Source organism: Anarrhichthys ocellatus, unplaced genomic scaffold (assembly GCF_004355925.1).
Source record: "Anarrhichthys ocellatus isolate YVR2014 unplaced genomic scaffold, GSC_Weel_1.0 scaffold3, whole genome shotgun sequence".
NCBI classification, from domain to species: domain Eukaryota; kingdom Metazoa; phylum Chordata; class Actinopteri; order Perciformes; family Anarhichadidae; genus Anarrhichthys; species Anarrhichthys ocellatus.
Window position 1 is genome coordinate 11964780 of NW_022280033.1, and position 17260 is coordinate 11982039.

General features: G+C 39.1%; 1 protein-coding gene across 1 annotated transcript in view; it reads left to right on the forward strand.

The window, feature by feature from the left end:
* The first annotated feature begins 6520 nt into the window (after nt 1-6520).
* The window catches only part of LOC116379189 (collagen alpha-1(XIX) chain), a 93992-nt gene continuing 83252 nt past the window's right edge, over nt 6521-17260 (forward strand). Inside the window, exons 1-6 of the mRNA XM_031841133.1 lie at nt 6521-6601; nt 9186-9311; nt 9972-10046; nt 10136-10235; nt 16271-16394; nt 16493-16768. Coding sequence (XP_031696993.1) covers nt 9221-9311; nt 9972-10046; nt 10136-10235; nt 16271-16394; nt 16493-16768 — 666 coding nt within the window. The 5' untranslated portion in view covers nt 6521-6601; nt 9186-9220. The remainder of the gene's footprint in view (nt 6602-9185; nt 9312-9971; nt 10047-10135; nt 10236-16270; nt 16395-16492; nt 16769-17260) is intronic.

The window sequence follows — 17260 nt, forward strand, 5'->3', positions numbered from 1 at the left end:
CGGAATGTAATGTACTGTAAAGCAAGTGTGGTGTTTTTGTACAGACAGCAGAAATGTACAATATGCAACCACATTAAATGCAGGATACACAAATACTGTTGGTGCAACACAGTGTAAAACACTGTGTAAAATAAATAAAACAGCAATGTCATCCAGGGTCAAATATTGTACTTTTGATTGTGGTGCCATTTAAAGCTGCCAAGACTAGCCGATTTATCATCCGTTTGTGACTCCTTAAATGTGTGAATTTGACTTGCATCACAGTTTTTTGAATATCTTTGGGTTTTGGACTGTTGGTCGGACTAAACATTTGGTTACATAACTTTAGACAATAAACTGAAATAGGCATTTTTGTGTAGACCAAACAATTAATCGATTAACTGAGAAAATAATCAGCAGAGATAATGAAAATAATCGTTAGTTGCGGTCCTTATGTCATTGCTGTAATAAGGAAATTAGAAAAGTCAAAACACAAAAATCTAATTAATTGGCTGTTTAATAAGGTCCTTAAAGAGAGTGTTTTAACAAAGATGTTCTGAATTTAATATGTATTATATGGCTTCTGAAGAATATTGCATTTACAGTTTCTGTCACCACAAATTGACTTTGGTTGATTTTGATTTGACACATTAATTAAAGTACTCATGTCTGCACTTGTGCCTCAGGTTTAAACTTGATACCAAACCATTGAGTGTTTGAGTTGATATCAAAGAGAGCCACTTAACACAGCTCAGTGAATTTGCCACCGACTGACTTTTCTTTCATTAGATTTCAATAGATGGCTCAATTATGTGATCATATTTCCAGAATACCCTATAGCTGCAGGCCAAACTGACATGTTATTGTATCTTTTTTAATTATTTTCCTTTTATTGTCTACATAGGCCACTGGAAGCTTTCATGCCCAGGTGAGCTCTCAGAAAAGATGAATGAGACTCTTAAATGGCTTTTTATAAGCACATGAAAGGTCCGCATCAATAGTTATGTCTGCATACAGATTAGTGAAACACGGTATGTTTTCTTTGTCTTGTGCTTTGGCAAATATCAAGTTAGTAAATGATGAAACGGTAAAATGGACAGGTGTTTCTGCGTCTAAAGCCCTTCAACAATAGGGACTTGACTGGCGTAATGAAGAATCTGAACACAGCCATTAGTGTGTTTGTATTCAAGACAAACAACTGCTTGCCGAAAACAATAGTGTTTGCTGAGGTTGCGTTCATACATGTCCTGTACCAATATGATGCTACACACATGCAAAAGCACATACACACACACACACACACACACGCACACACACACACACACACACACACACACACACAAATACACACAGAAACCCAAAGAGGAGAGTGCTGTATTTGTCTTCAAGTGAATAATCAGACACAGGTCAAGCATTCAACATCAGAGGAGTGTTAGTTAAGTTTGTTTGTCACAAGATGGTTTTACAGCCCTTTGCAATTTAAACACCAAAAATACTGATGTTATGATCAACAGATTTAACAAGCAAAGCATGGTGTTGGTCACAGCACATTAAAACCTGATGAACCTTGAACCTTCATATCTTGAACACTTATCAGTGATGTGACTTGATGGCATTATTTTCCTTTTGATTAAAACAATGTGAAAACAATGAATTATAAACAGATTATATGGATACACTGAAACTTGGGGAGTTCAAACTCTGCTTTATCCTGCAGCTACTTTATCAGAGAGTCATTTTGTTTGGGTGATATGTTCAGGTCATGAATAAGACCACTGAGAGCAGTTCCAGTTGGATCAATACACTGAAAATGTGTAACATATATCAACACTCAATAACGCCCAAATGCGCTGTGACGTCAGCAGTGGCAAGCAAAAAAAAGGTTTATGGCACATATTTGATCTCTGCACGTGGCTAGTGGTGACAGTGAGAGGATACAGTGTGTATTGGGTGACGTCACTTATACAATTAGCATGTTATCCATAGTTAAATCTGGCAAAGACTAACTACAGCATTTAGTTTAATGGAAATGCTGAGAATACAGATTCATAGAGGCACCCAAAACAAAGCATCATGCAGAAAGGAGGCTTTTTGAGCATAGCCTATGTTGTGCATCCTAACAGCCAGAGGGAAGACAAGCTAAGAATGCATAATTAAATTAATGAGTGCGTTTGCGTCCATACATAGAAAGATTCAGAGGTTGGCATAATTTCTGCTGACAGCTCTAATTTACTTGTTGAATGTACTTTGTACCTTAAGGCCGGTTTGGTGTACCTAGCAATCTGTCATCATTTGATGCTGTCTGTTTGATGGGACATGCATTGTTCTCTTTATACGTCCATGCTAAGAGGTATTCAGCTAGCTGTTATATCTGTTATATGTGTCCCATAAAATCAAGAGAAAATGTTTGGTAATCCCACAATTCCCTTTAGTTAAGGTTACAGTAAGCTTAACGTTACTCATAGCTTCGTGCTAGCTTAGCTAACGATACCAAGACAAGGCTGTTAGTCATTATGTCACATGAATGTTTTATGTAAGTATAAGTCATTCACGGGAGGAATGTAACAGGTTTTCTGTCTAGAGAGGATATAGTAATGTACAAGTAAGCAAGATATATGAACAATAAATCAAAAATGTGAAGTAATTGTGTCTCTTCTTAGAGCCAAAGATGGTAAATTAGCCAACTAACTTCCTTGCTCATCTTGACTGTTCACTAAATCCGAAAGTGTTATCAGCTAAATTCATGTATTTACATTATATTTTCATTATTTCAAAATGTTGGTGTCCAACATTGATCATTATAGTTGTACAATGTGAGCCAATGTTTCAGTAAACTGTTTTATGTGGAACAGACACAATGTTTGTCATTCCAGCTGGATGAACCTCAAATGTCTTCAGAACACTGAAATGTTGTCAAAGGGTAAGTGGGGTATTTGAAATATTGCCTTTTTCTTTTTGAAGAATATAATTGCTGACTCAAATAATATCACCAATGCAAAACGTTCAAATGGAAAACTGATAGAGGGCACAAGCTGTGGCTAACCATATGTTAGAATAAGCACTTTGTTTGTCTGAATAAAACATGAGATGCTTTAAGTGCACAGTTAGAAAAGAATCTCTGAAAGTGCAATTTCTGCCATTATGTCTTGGAAAACTTTCCGAGTTACATCAGGAGGGCGCCAATGTAATGTCTTGGGGTCAGAAACAGCATGACCATCTGTTGCTTGTCGCATCCCCACACTCCCTTGTCATCCTACTTTTCACTGAAATGCGAACTGACTTTTAAAGCTGAAATGCAATTCCAGAAATGCAATGGTCTTCTTAAAAACAAATTTCTGTTGAGTTATAAAATGAATTTCTGCCCTCTGACAGGTGGTTTAGTTTATATGTCTGCGGTATCTAAGAAGATTTTAACACTCAATGCGACTGAGATTTCTGTCTCCAACTCAATACAGTGGAGGAGGTGAAAGGAATTTCATTTGAGCACCATTAAAATAAAATGAACAGCAGTGTATCTTTTTGACAACAATGTCCTGGTAACTCTGATTAATCCACAGACCTCACTGAACCGTTTTATGTTGTAACTGCCAAAGAAATGCCCTGAAGACTTTTGACAGCATTGGATTTAGTGAGGATTTTAAGGATAGTACAAGTGGAGCACCAACCCTAAAATTCAAGCTAACACATTTTTAAATGTTACCCTTTTTCATACAGGTTAGACACCCACACACTCTGTCTTTGCCCAGTGAGAAGCGACCAAGCAACAGCATGCCTTTTCAAAACATTATGAGAGGACTGTTCCAAATGAAGACAGTGATGCAGAATACAGATTGTTGGACTTTTATAAAAAAAGAACAAATATATAAAATTCTCAAAAATTAAAGTCTGGTCAGGCCAACAATGAACTACAGTCAGGATTCTAGTTGTTACCTGAATAACAACTAATGAACTCATTCAATAACTTGACAATGGAATATTTATTGGGAAAACAATCATTTTGAAACTGAGACTTATTCATTAACATATTTTGTTGTGCTGTGCGCGTGAATGATAGCCAGGCATGGCTTAAGTTACATACATTCTAATTGAATTTCCTTTTATTGTATAAATTACTTTTTCCGAAGTGCTGTTCCGTCTTGTGTGAATACTCTCACCGAATATTTCTCAAGCAACAATCATCTCCAGGGTGTTTCAGAGCCCCCTGACAGCTCTGGAGACCTTGGAGTTTATAAGACGTCACTCCAGTAAGATGTGCTTGGAACATTTACCATGATGCAGCACTTGGTGGGCTGCATTTGTCACCTGTTTTGCGCCGACACTCACTTTTATCTTTTTAGTGACAGCAAAGGTACATAAGTTTAGGTGATGCATTGACCATGAAGTCAAATTTCCCCAAATACTGCACTATGTTTGCGATAGGAGAAAATGTTCTGTGTGGGTAGGCTATTAGTATCTTTAAAGTATATTACTTCTTTATTAATTATTTAAAAAAAAGCTATTGTTTGAATAGCACTAATTGAAATTTTGCTTTTATCATGTTGCACCATGGACCAGTTAGTGACATGCATTTTAAGATGCAATACGCACACATTGAATATGAGACGACAGTTTGTGTTATGGTTAAACACATTAAAAACACAGATCTTTAAAGCCCACGACTGACTTTAAGGGCACATTTGAAGTTGCTGTTAAATGGTTCATGGTGCAGCCTGCATGCTGAGTCATACCATTTTCATTATTTCACCATGTCCCCAATCTTCCCCAAGCCTTAAAGGTTCACCCAAATAACAAAACCCCACATATTGCTTGTGGGACTGAGGCATTCAGTTTCTTTTTTGTTTGCAAGGGTTTTGAGTTATTTACCGCTGAGACCCCTGCTGAGACCCCTATAGCTGCAATAGAGGTGGAGAAAATTTCATTTCAAGGAAAACTGGGCCTTTTTTTCTTTTCAGAGTTAACGATCCACCGACCTCACAGTGAACAGCTTTTATTTCAGGTATTTGGTATTGAAGAAAAATGACACTGTTTTAAATATTGTAGATGCCATCTTGAAGAAAATCTGGAATTCCATCCCTGCATGTCAGGTTGAAGAAATGATTCAAGGTAAAATAATCTGGTTGCCGATGGAGAGGTTGTCCTTGTTGAATGGAGAAACCGTCCCTCTGATTGCCCGTGCAGAACCTGGTTATCAATTCATAGTTGATCAAGGCTCTAATGAACTGCGAGTGAAATGAGAGCCATGCTGAGGGCATGGATCTACCAGACTGAACACTGGGGCTTTATTTCAGCTGAAAAGACGAATAATAATATTTGAATTGAAAGACTCCCACCACACCACCACTTTCATGCAAAGTGATATATTCTTATATATTAAAAAGATACTAGTAACAGAAAAGTAAAGATAGCTCTTTTCCTAACTTAACTGCGAGACAGACGACAATTTATCTACCGCTAACAATTTAAGTAATTCAGTCCTCACTCGGAACAAAAGCAGATAACTACTGAAAGACCAAAAATACATTCAATGCTTATGTTTGTTCACCAAAGAAATATAGCCATCTGCTTCACTGTACGCATCTGTAGCTCTTTAGACCATTGTTTCTTTAAACACATGACTGAAAAGTCAGCCTGTCTGCGTGTCCCCATGTGGTGAAGGGGCTGGTGCACTGAAATCATCTGTCTAAACAGTGACGTGTGGGGAGCCTGAGCACCTGTTTCTGTGTCTTGAACTGTTGGTGTGCTCTTTCAACAAAAACATACCTGTGCCTTTAACCTTCCTTTACTTTTAAAATCACAGTAATGCAATATGGATGTGGCAAATATAGGCCTCGGTGGGTTGCTTGCTGCCACATACTTTTAGAAGTCTGTTACAACTGTGAAAGTGGATGTTGAAGTTGTTGCCTTCCACTAGCAATGAAGTATTGCAACATGGCATTCTGACTAAAATAGAATGTCTGTTGCTGTAGCACTTTCTGCTGAAAGCTATCTCTTTATTAGATCGTATAATCCGTTCTACTCTTTCGACATGTATCATTTGCTGTGTGTGTGTGTGTGTGTTGGGGGGGTAGGGTGTACGTGGTTAACAGACAGGTGCAAATTTTGTATCAACGTGTATCGAGATTATTTATGCGTAAAGACTCTTTGTATTGTTCCGATATTTTCTTTTTTTGCTTGACTTAGTGCTAATAACACGCACGGAGTCACTTAAATGCCCAGCAAATCCACGTGGATTAGCCCTTCTATTTAGAAGATTTGATAAAAAAAGAGAAGAAAAGATAAAAGCATCAAACGGTGTTTTAATTCCCGCACCTGGCTGAGTTAGACAATAGAGTTTGTTTGGATCCCCGCTGGGCATTTATGTCCCCTAATGTGAAAGCTTTCAGCGCGTGTTCCTCCTGTTTGCCGAAGTCTCTTGACAGTGCCTTTCAGTGATAATGACAGAGTGGGAGGGCCACTCGGTGTAACTAATAAGGACTGCGATCCAGCAGGCGATCCCACTGTGACTTTTATTTCCAAGTCCAGGAATCCGGAATCAGACTGATCGTAGTCACACATGGATTATACTCTTCTTTTCGCTGTTTTTTGTTTGTTTCTGCCTTAGAGGAAAACTTTCTCACTAACTGTAAGTACTTATAGACCAAAATTAATTTAACAGTAAATTAAAAAAAAAACCTGCTTCGTGTTAACCTGTTGAAATCCCTTTATAACGGACTCCTTTTGCATCTTTTTGTCGCTCGGTATTAAGTCGTTTTATTTCCCCCCGCGTGGTTTGATCGCTCTAACTTGTCTGTTGTCCGGTACACGGACAGGTTATTGTTGCTGATTTATGAACGCTCTGCAGCAGTGAGCGCGTGGACCTTACTGCATCACTTGTTAGCGGCAAAGTGCGAAATGTTCCGGAGACCAAAGGAACATCATCCGCTACATACTGCAATTATTAAAAAAATAAAAATACATCCAGCCAATCAGCGGTCGCGCAGAGAAAACACGCTCCTTTGAATATTGCGGTGAAGTTATTGCGATTGACTGAAAAGTTGCGGACTGAATGATGGAGAGACGGGAGAGTAACTTGTCCAGAGTTTAGTGTTGTGTTGTTAGACGTGTCTGATGGACTAAAATAAAAAATAAAATGATCAATTGAGAATTAAAATCCCTGCAGATGGTGCAGACTGAACTAACTACATTTGGTAAAACAACGCCTGATTTTAAAGCACCAATTAAACTCCTAAAAACCAGTCATGTATGTAGAGTAACAGTGCCTGCAGGCTTTAGAGATGCCCATTGCATGCATTTGCAGAAATGAGGGGAATAACATTACACCTTCACACAGACAAGGAACGTGATACCCCTGTAGTGCTGCTTGTCTACAGCCCATGCATGGTTGGAGTTGTAAGTGGCATGGTCACTTCATCTCCTGGTGCCATGATACTGTCGGCCTGCATGCAAAACTTTGTGATCCGGTGGGAGAACGCTCAAGTGCTTGCAGCATGAATGGGAATGAATCGTTGGCAAGATACATTTGGATAAAGAGAGTGGCAGTTAAGGAAGGAGAGTGTGTATCGTGAAATATAATGTTGGTCACACAATGCACATAAATTCACTTAATGTGTCAAAGCCGTATTCTGGTGTGCGGAGGTCAAGTTCAGTATCAGCTCTGTCTTCTGTCCTTTCCTTCCCCAGTGGTAATAGATAGATGTGCACCAGTAAAGAGGGATTATAGTCTTTGCAACGGGATTACAGCTAACTACATTCCAGGTACTGAAAAAAAGCACGTTAGTCATTTTGAGTTAGGATTTGCCGCCTAATTTTCAGTAGGCTTAACAAACAGATGTGACCCGTTCTGTTGTTTTTAGAGAATGAAAGACAATAGATTGTATATGTATTTATTTGGTGTCACGCATAGATAATGTGCAAATGTGGGCTTTCTTTTGAGTTTCGTCTTTCTTTTTCAAATCCTGGAAAGCGCCTGAAATTATATATTGTTTTTCTTTGTGTGTTCAGTCATCATCACTATTCCAGCAGTGCACATTTATTTGCTGCCAAAGCAATCCAGAAGTTACTGAAAGTGTTTTGTTTGAGTTGGAGTAGTCTGCCAAAATGGATTGACTTAACTTTGGAGCACACTTTTACCATCCTGGTATGGCAGCGCTGTCGAACAGCCTGAGAGACCTACAGCACTTGTAACTGGAGGTTTACATGTTTGATCCCTACATGCGACGTCCTTGGACAAGACACTGCTGACAGTTTACAGACCAAAACACGACAGAGCGCTAATAGAAACAAAGATCAAAGCTTTGGCATTAAAAATCAGACAAAATAATACATATATGAAGAGCAAACAATTGCATACTGAACTTATCATAAAACGACTGTGACAGATACTGAAAACGAAGTTTTTTAAAATGCTATACTGCATTTAGATCAACGTCTGACATCTCCCCATTTAGTTGCCTTTATCTTGCTGTGGATTGTATTGTGAAGTCAAGCTTCGGCATAGTTCCACAGCTAATCTGTGGCGATGACATACTGACCTAATGAAACACAAACTGTCAATGGAGAACAAGTGGCGGCTCGGCTCGCTAGTTAAGGAACCCAAACCTTAACAGAAACATTGCTTGGTGTATAATGATTTAGCGGAAGTATAGACATCTCCATTCATCACTGTGTGGCAGGTGTTCCTGAAGACTAATGAATGAAGAAGTGCATTCTCCAGATTGAGTGACTACATAAACAAACAAAGAGGCTTTAAGGACAAACACATTGGCGTGAGAGTCGGGTCTTAACAGAATCAGATAGGATTTACACTCAAAATGTTATTTCACAATAATACACATTGCTTATAATCTCATTTAGTGGAAGGTTTAAAACATGAAAAAAGCTCAGATTTGAAGTTAATTGATAGAACACTGTGAAATATGATTGCAAATAGAAAGTAGTGAAATCTGTTTTTGAGTTTTATCCATCTTAGCTTGCTTAGTGATCACCCCAGAGTCAATGTTTCTGTTGCACCCGACAGAGTAGCACGTTTGTAATGAAAATCAATAGAGCTTCCTTGTTTGCTTCTGTCTGCTGTTATCTCCTGTCTGTTAGCCCTGCCTTTGTTGTCACTTGCATTCGGAAAAAAAAAAATTCAATGGCACCCAATTTGGCCAAGTATTACGATTGATCGGCATTGTGAAATAAAAAACTGTTCTGTCTGCATCCAGGTTTTGAAGTGGGACTGCTTCCTAGTGACGGAGCCATGATTATTTGCCTGTTAAGATGGACTTCTTTCCTTTGGACTGTACATTTCATTCCTTGCACTTTTGGAATGGCACTGAGTGAACGAACAGGTATGTGTGCTTTTTGCCCAGCAACTCATGTCTTTCAACAGTGGAGTGCCATTTAAAAAAGTATCAGTTAAAGTTTTTCTCTCAAATGTCCTGGTATCAACAGAGAGCAGACACGTGTTACTGTATCTCTGAAACGAGTGATCCCTCATTAATATTGCAGATGTATTGACGTTTAAATCTTTTATGGTTAAAAGGGTTTTGTATTGCCTTTATCATATATATCAATATGTATGGTTCTTAATTTGTTTAAATCGGAATCCACCCTTTGTGATGGCATTATTTGGGGAATCCACTTTATATGTTTGAAAATGAAGAGTGTGGCAGCTTGAACTAAAACTTTAGACTTGTACAAATGTCATCAATCAGTATTCAAACAGTCATTTTCCAGTTCATTTTTGGTAAAGCAGATCTATGCTTGCCTCTGAATTACATCCCAGTCTTGTCTCGGTTAGTTATTATTTTAAGGTTAATGGGAAAAAAAGTGAATTGATTTTCTGCTCTGATGTCGATTTCTGCTGTAGAACTGGAAAGGAAATGCACTGTGGAAATGAATTCATGATTCAATTTATCCTCTTCTCTTCTGTAATACTCAAAACTGGTCCAAAATATAAATGAACACCTGTCCCCGGCACAACCAATGTCTTGGTGGCTTCTCTCTAGATGGCTCTTGTCCCCCTCTGAGTGTAGAGGATCACATGTTTTCTGATGTCTTAGATCGTCCCCTGGAAATCACAGGTATGCTCTGAGTGAACACACTTGCTTTGTAAGAATAAGTCAACAGCGGCTTGTTCAAACCTAGTGACACGTTGTTAATCCGTTCACAGGATTTGACCTCACAGAAAAGTTTCTTCTCCGAAAGGGAACGATCACAGAGGACCTGCCGTCGTTTCGTTTAGGAGGCAGTCCACTCATTAAGCCAACAAAGTGAGTAGCATCCTCGTGTGTGCGTTAGCATGCTAGTGTGTTTGTGATCTGCATCATTTGGGTTCAGATGTTGTACTCTGGTTCCTTATAACATCTCAGGACATCTCAGGACCTCATCTGGATTAACACCTACAGGATATTACTGTTTTGCTCCCTCATGTACAGGTTCTGAATATGGATTTATTTCATACAAAACCACATGATGCTGTGCAGAACATGAGGAGGGTTTAAGCTTGCTTTCCTTCAGATCCAGTGATATTGTAAGATATAAAACAGTGTCGCCATAACTGGTTTTCATAAAAGGGCTGGCTTGAGGCAACCCAGATATACCCTGCTCAGAGCAATAGTTCCATTTGCCTTGGCTAATAAGGGCAAGCTGTGAGGTGAGCTGTTAGACAGGGAATCATTTAAACAGAATTAATATATATCGCGTTTATTCTAGAAATCTCCTAAGGGCAAAAAGTGGGACATAAAGGAATGAAAAAAAATGCTGGAGCACGTATTATAAGACAGGAATATTAAAATAACTTCATAAATGAATCACTGAGGTGCCATTTACTGAAGACCTTTATTCCCCTGGTCAACTGGTTCACCTTGATGCTAAAATTATGATTATATTAGGGATTAAAATTATATATAATATTTTACACTTTTAAATTTAGTACCATCAGTTGTATCAAGAAAGACCCGTGGCACATACAGTATGAACCTGTAGGAGTTTCCAAACTTGGCTTTACAGTGAAGTTTAGGATTTAAAAAAAAAAGTGTTTTGTGACGTTCATTGTTTCGTGTCCTTAAGTTGTAACAGTGAATTACAACTCTGTGTCATTCTCCAGGGTGGGGACGATATATTTAGCGTTTTTACATGACATGCGACTGCAAACATTTACTGCCACTCTCTCCCTCTCTGGCTATAGGTGAAAGAATCATAGAGCCAGGTGATTTGTGATCTGCTTCCCTGTTTCAGTCAGCCAGCCGAAAATACATTTACCTCAGTCCTTTCCCTCAGTCCGCGCCCATAGTGCAAGAAGATGCTGGCTCTCAATGACACTGCTGACAGCGTCATTGGTTATAGTGGCGAGACTGCGATCCCTCTCATATCCAATTATCTAAGTACTTTGACAGGTGATACTGCATGTCAGCTGAGGAAGGAAAGCGAGGGCAATTGCACGGAGCAGGAGGCCCCTCTGCCCCCCCGCCGCAGCCACTAAAACATTGCTCTCTTTTACTCGCAAGATATGCAGCAATAGATGCTCGACTCTCTAGATCTTGCTAATGTTCTGCCTGCTCCTTGGGCTCCACATTATGGCGCATAGATCAGAGCTGACACACTCAAGTAACATTTGTGTGTTGGTGAGAAATTGCCCTGCAAAAATGCCACATGTATTCAAAAATTGCTCTCAAAGTATTGAAGCGCAGTGCTGCAGTTGCTGTCTGTCTGAAGAATACAGTGCTTTTCTTTCTCCTGCTGTTCGGCAAAAGAAGATCAATCGGCGATTTTTCCTTTTCTTGACTTGTTATTTGCAGTAAAGTAGCAAGCAACAACCTCATTGCATTAAAGTTTTAGGACTGACATTATAGTCTTTGTTTTGCAAAATAAAACAAACCCAAGTATAAAGGAAGAATGCACACTCGTCTTTACACCCATTTGTGTACCTTGAATGTTCTAAGGCCTGTTTGTTCTTGTCTAGTCTTAAAGATGATAACTAATCAAATTGTCAGCATGAAGCCCAGCACAAAACGACTTAATTCATTTTCCAAATAATTTGACATAACAGCCATTGCTCATTTTGAAATAGGAATGAAACTAACACTTCCTTTGAATGTGCCCACAATGTCTCGTCATGTGATATGTGGTACTGGAATGCTAACTATTATCAAAAAAACTAGTAACAGGTCGAATGTTCAATGGAATACAGTAAACCATTTTCTTATTGTATGTAGAAGCTAAATATATTATGAATAGTAGCGTGAATTATAGATTCAAAGGAGCCACTGAGGCTGATATATAGCGTACCAATCAATCACCAGGGTTCGTGTTTGTTTATCAACCTGTGGCTTCGGTGGTTTATGACTCTCTTGTCAGCTAATTAATCATATGGGTTTTCTGCAATCGATACTGTCAAGCTGATTCACTCTTTTTTTGATTCATAAGCATCTAGATTATTTATGGAAAAATACAGTGCTTGTCTGTACTTTTGATTTTCTGTCCAGAAATATATTTTGTAACCATTTGCATTGATGTCAATGACCTTTTAGTGTATGGCCTCACACATCCTAGCAACTTGAAGTGCTTTAACTTGCCTATATTTGCTGTCAAAGCCACATGCAAGGACTGTAATTTGTGTCATAGTGTGTGTTCAAGGAAAGTGACTCAAACGCACACAAGCAGACAGACAGGCAATTAACGTTACAAAACAAAACAAATCACCTGATTTGGCTTCATCCAATTAATAGTTATTATTCTTGCAGAATAAAAAGTTGGTCTGTGGTAAACAGATGTTGAGGTGATACTTCCAATAAGAACAATAGCTTTCTCCATTTCGTTTTTGATGTTTTTCCAAAATGTTTGTATTCCTTTGGCAGTCCCAAACTATACGTATGATTATGGTCACCGACCACACCACAGTTTCTCCAGCATTGGTTGGTAGGATTGTTTTTACAGACACAGGCTGTCAGCACGGTCCTAAACAATCTAATTTTAACCTTCCAATCAAATTCTATCCATATCTCCCAACAGCTACTGTAGAACATATGTTTTCCCAGTTGTCATCATCGACTATTGAATTCAGCTCCAGTTCCCATTGTCCGCTGAGAGTTATCTGATGTTTATAGCATTGGATTTTTGTAAATATAGAATATTTAGTTTTTTTGTTGACATAGTGTGTTCAAACAGTAGGCTATAAATGGGTTTCTATATTGGTTGGTTCTTTTCTTAATAGTTCAGTGATTTAAATGATAAAATGATGATAGGAAGGCTTACTGGCAAAGGCAGCAAATCCAAACAGAAGTAGCCGAGAATCCACAGGTTAAGAAGAACGGTGCAGGTAAAAGGCACAGGTAAAGAGTCAGGTTCAGGTTGAGGACGCTGGAAAGAAAAGGCATGAAGCAACATGGATGATCTGGCCAGGAGCAGGTGGAAATGGGCTGGTATACATACTGTGGGGGGGTAATTGGGGTAGGAGTCAGGTGACTGGGGACTCGTGGGAAAATCTGAGGGCATCTGATGGGTGGACAGAAAATGGCAGGTCTGGGAAGTAATGCTTGGGCCTGGGGGAAGTGAGAAACAACTAAGGCAGCCGCCGCGACAACTTGTTTCATAGTCATAGCAGCCGTTTTGTTATGTCATGTGATTTACTACCAATGAACGATTGCACATTTTGATAAAACATTTCAATGTTGATTGGAGGCAGCGGATGACTCTGAATTAATTTTACGTCACCTAGTCATGGTGGCAGATCACACATTTTTGAAAGTCTGTCACTGGTGGCTTGCTGCTATCACAGTGTTATCTCTCCATTATGTATGCACTGGAATGACGATAACATAGCAGTCTCACACCCCTCAGCGACACGCATGCACACTCAATCAGTTGTATAGCATCTCTTCACTTTATAAGATATCCTTCCAGATCACAGGCGTGCTTTTAATTTGGCTCCATCACCGGCAGTCTATCATGCTGGCAAGCATAGCACTTCCACGTTTAAACAGAACAGGGGAGTCATGGTGAGAGGAAGTTATGGTCCTTGCTAGCAGGAAGGATGCATTTAGTGTATAAACTGACATGGTTGATGGTCCACTTTGATCTGTTGGAGGATTCAGTGTCAGTGATAGTGATGTGAGCCAACTAGTCTAACATTTAGGGTTTGATTGTTTCAGCTACGGCAATCTGATTCCTCAGACTCATTTAAAAAAATTCCCCATGATAGGATTTCTTACAAGCCAGGACACTAAAGCCGTTTCCGGGAGATTCTCTAGCGGACTGGTAGTGTTGCTGTGACATGCTGTCAAACCATTGCCTTTGATTATACAAGGATTAGTGCCTGCCAAGCAATATGCATGGCCAAAGACCGTTTCCAAGAGGGCTGATAGTTTCCAGAAAGCACATGGTGGTTCTTTATAAAAAAAAATGGAATTAGTTGTGATTATAACTCTTGTGGAAGCTCTGTGATATTTTTTGCTTCTTCCAGTTATTGCTATCGATGTGCACTATTTGAGAATATGTTGAATAAAGGATACGTCGCTCAAGATACATTTTTTGCTGCTCCTTACCGCTGTTTCAGTCATTTGGCTTGGAACCAGACAAGACTATTTACATTGTAGAATCCAAGCCTGTTAAACAGCATACAAACGTCACGCGACTCGCATTGGAACAAACGTTGGTATTGAATCCAAGAGGCTGTTACATTTTTCTCTAAAATTTGCCAATTTAAATTTGTTATAAATAAAAGGAAGTTTGAAGATACAGGGTTGGCAAAAGCCAAAGTATATTGTAAAAGTTAGTTTTTTTCAGCATTGTAGCATGAAAGCAGGGGAGATGAATGCAGAGCCACTTCGTTCACTCACTTACATGCAGAGTAGCGTTTTCTTCAAATGGCAGTCAATGGCAGTTTTCACAAATGGCAGTCAACACGAGGTCAATAACTTTAACCCTGTGGCCCCCAAAGATCAAGTGTGCCTCACTGTAGACAGACTGTGGTATGAAATAAGATCAGACTTCATGGGGGACTTCATAAAGTAGGGAGTGAACTCCAACAGAAAACAGCCCAGCGGTGTATTTCGCAGAGTATCTCTGTTGTATTAAACCTGCTTAAATGTGTCACGTTATGCTATGTTCCATGAGTTGCAGTGTCGTGCAAAGGCTCTTGGAGTTTTCTTTTACATTTTTCTTTTATGTTACTCCCTGCGTCTTATAATAACGTGTAACACATTTGCTACAAGTAGTTAAATGTACATGCAGCATGGAAATACTCTGTGTTGAATGCATTTTGTAAATCCTCATTTTTATAAATTACCCTGCCACTTTTCATATTGATTTGCAGCTAAAATTGTCCTTTAGCCCTTGGGCAACAAATAACCTTCCCAGCCCTTGGCCTCTCAAAGAGGCATTTTTCGGGAGCTTTAACTTGGTGTATTCATCATCTTAGTCATGTACGGTTTACACCGAAATCTCAAAGAATGCAAGGGACACAATAGAATAGGCTATGAGGCTCTGAGAGAATAGGAGATGATATATTGGAGTGAAAACTAATTTCCAACCTGTCTAAAGAAACTCTCTCTCTCCCTCCCCTCGGCTGTGCTCTGCTTTCTCAATGACCTTATCATTGCATTATTATTATTTTTGCTGATCTTGATTTATTATGTTTATGCTCTTCCACTTTTGACTGTTAATCTGAGTTTAGAGTTAGGGTTAGAGCATTTTGAAGGGTACAATGTTTGTTTATTTTATTTATGCAATTTACAAAATTAGGGAGGGTGTGGGTTGAGAGATGAGTTACCGAATACATTCATTTTAGAGTGGGTGTGTCTTTACTGTATATTCCCTATTTTCTCTGCATAGTTTGCTGCAGCTGGAACATATTTTCATCCGTGAACACCGGATTGCTCTATTTGGCTTTACAGAGCAGCTGAGGTCATACACATAAAGCTATAACTGCATTGCACTAGGCAGCCATAACTGTAGCACATAGTATCTCAGTGAGGTAAAAGATTGGCTTCTGAGAGTTTGGATCAATTTCTACATGTTTTCATTATCTGAAAGACAGGGACGCCAGTATTCAATTCATCAAGCTAAATCAAGATTGTCAGGTTTATTTGTGTGCATAATTCTGCAGCAGGAGGATATTGCAATGTTTTATTGATCATTGAAGTTGATTGGCTGGTTCATTGTTCAGCCACTGAAAGCTTTAAAAGAGTCAAAGTTCAATATTGAGAAATGAAACTTGACACTGTCGTCTTTCATTTCTGTTGTTGTTTTAATGATGATTTATTATGTAAATCCTGGGAGAATGTTATATGATGTTTTTTTTTTTTAGAGAAATATTTCCAAGTGGGCTTTCAAGTGAATACTCCCTTGTCACCATCTTCCGGGTAAGAAGAACGACAAAAAAAGACCGCTGGTATCTTTGGCAGATATTCGACCAGTCGGGAGGTAGTCAGGTGGGCCCCGCTGTATGTTTTTATGTCACATATCAGTTTCAATATCAACAAATATAATAGAATATCACGAAATGGATGTTTGTTTCTCTGCTCCTCAGGTATCTGTTGTGGTGGATGGTGGCAAGAAGGTGTTGGAGTTTTCTTTCCACAGCCAGCTAAAGAACAATCTCCGCTACACATTTAAGAGCCGTGACCTACATGCCCTTTTTGATCGCCAGTGGCACAAGCTGAGCATTTCAGTACAGAGCAACATCGTCTCCATTTACATGGACTGCAAGCTAATAGAAAGGAGACTGACTGATGAGAAGGACGACATTTACTCCAGTGGGCGCACTCTCATCACCACACGAATTGAGGATGGACGACCTGTAGATGTATGTCCCACGCAAACTTTGTGAAAAACATTTTGCTCTCTCTCTCTCTCTCTCCCTTATTGTCTTTTGCTAAATCTACACACTGTCATTTAAGGGTTTACCAGTTTTTGATGCAGTCATTTTGTAACTCATCTCCATCAATAGTGTACTGTCGTCACAGACATTTCTGAAACACACTAGTGCTTTCAAAATATATTTAAACATGCCCCAGGGGCCTGTTTTTTAAAGCTCTGTAAATCCTCTATTGTCTTGTATGTGTTAGTCATGCTCATGCCCCAAAGAGCTAAAAAAAAATATTCGGTCAGCTTTGCGGTTTGGTCACCCAATGCCTCAGAGTAGAACTTGGCTTAAGTAGCATTAACAGCTGACTTCTTAGTCCATGTGATTAGTAAAACTGTAAGTCAGTACATCTGAAAAAATGGTAGGGTTCAAGTTCTGCTCTGAAGCAGCTGCAATTCATGCAGATGTTGAAGCCTTTTGATATGTATATCA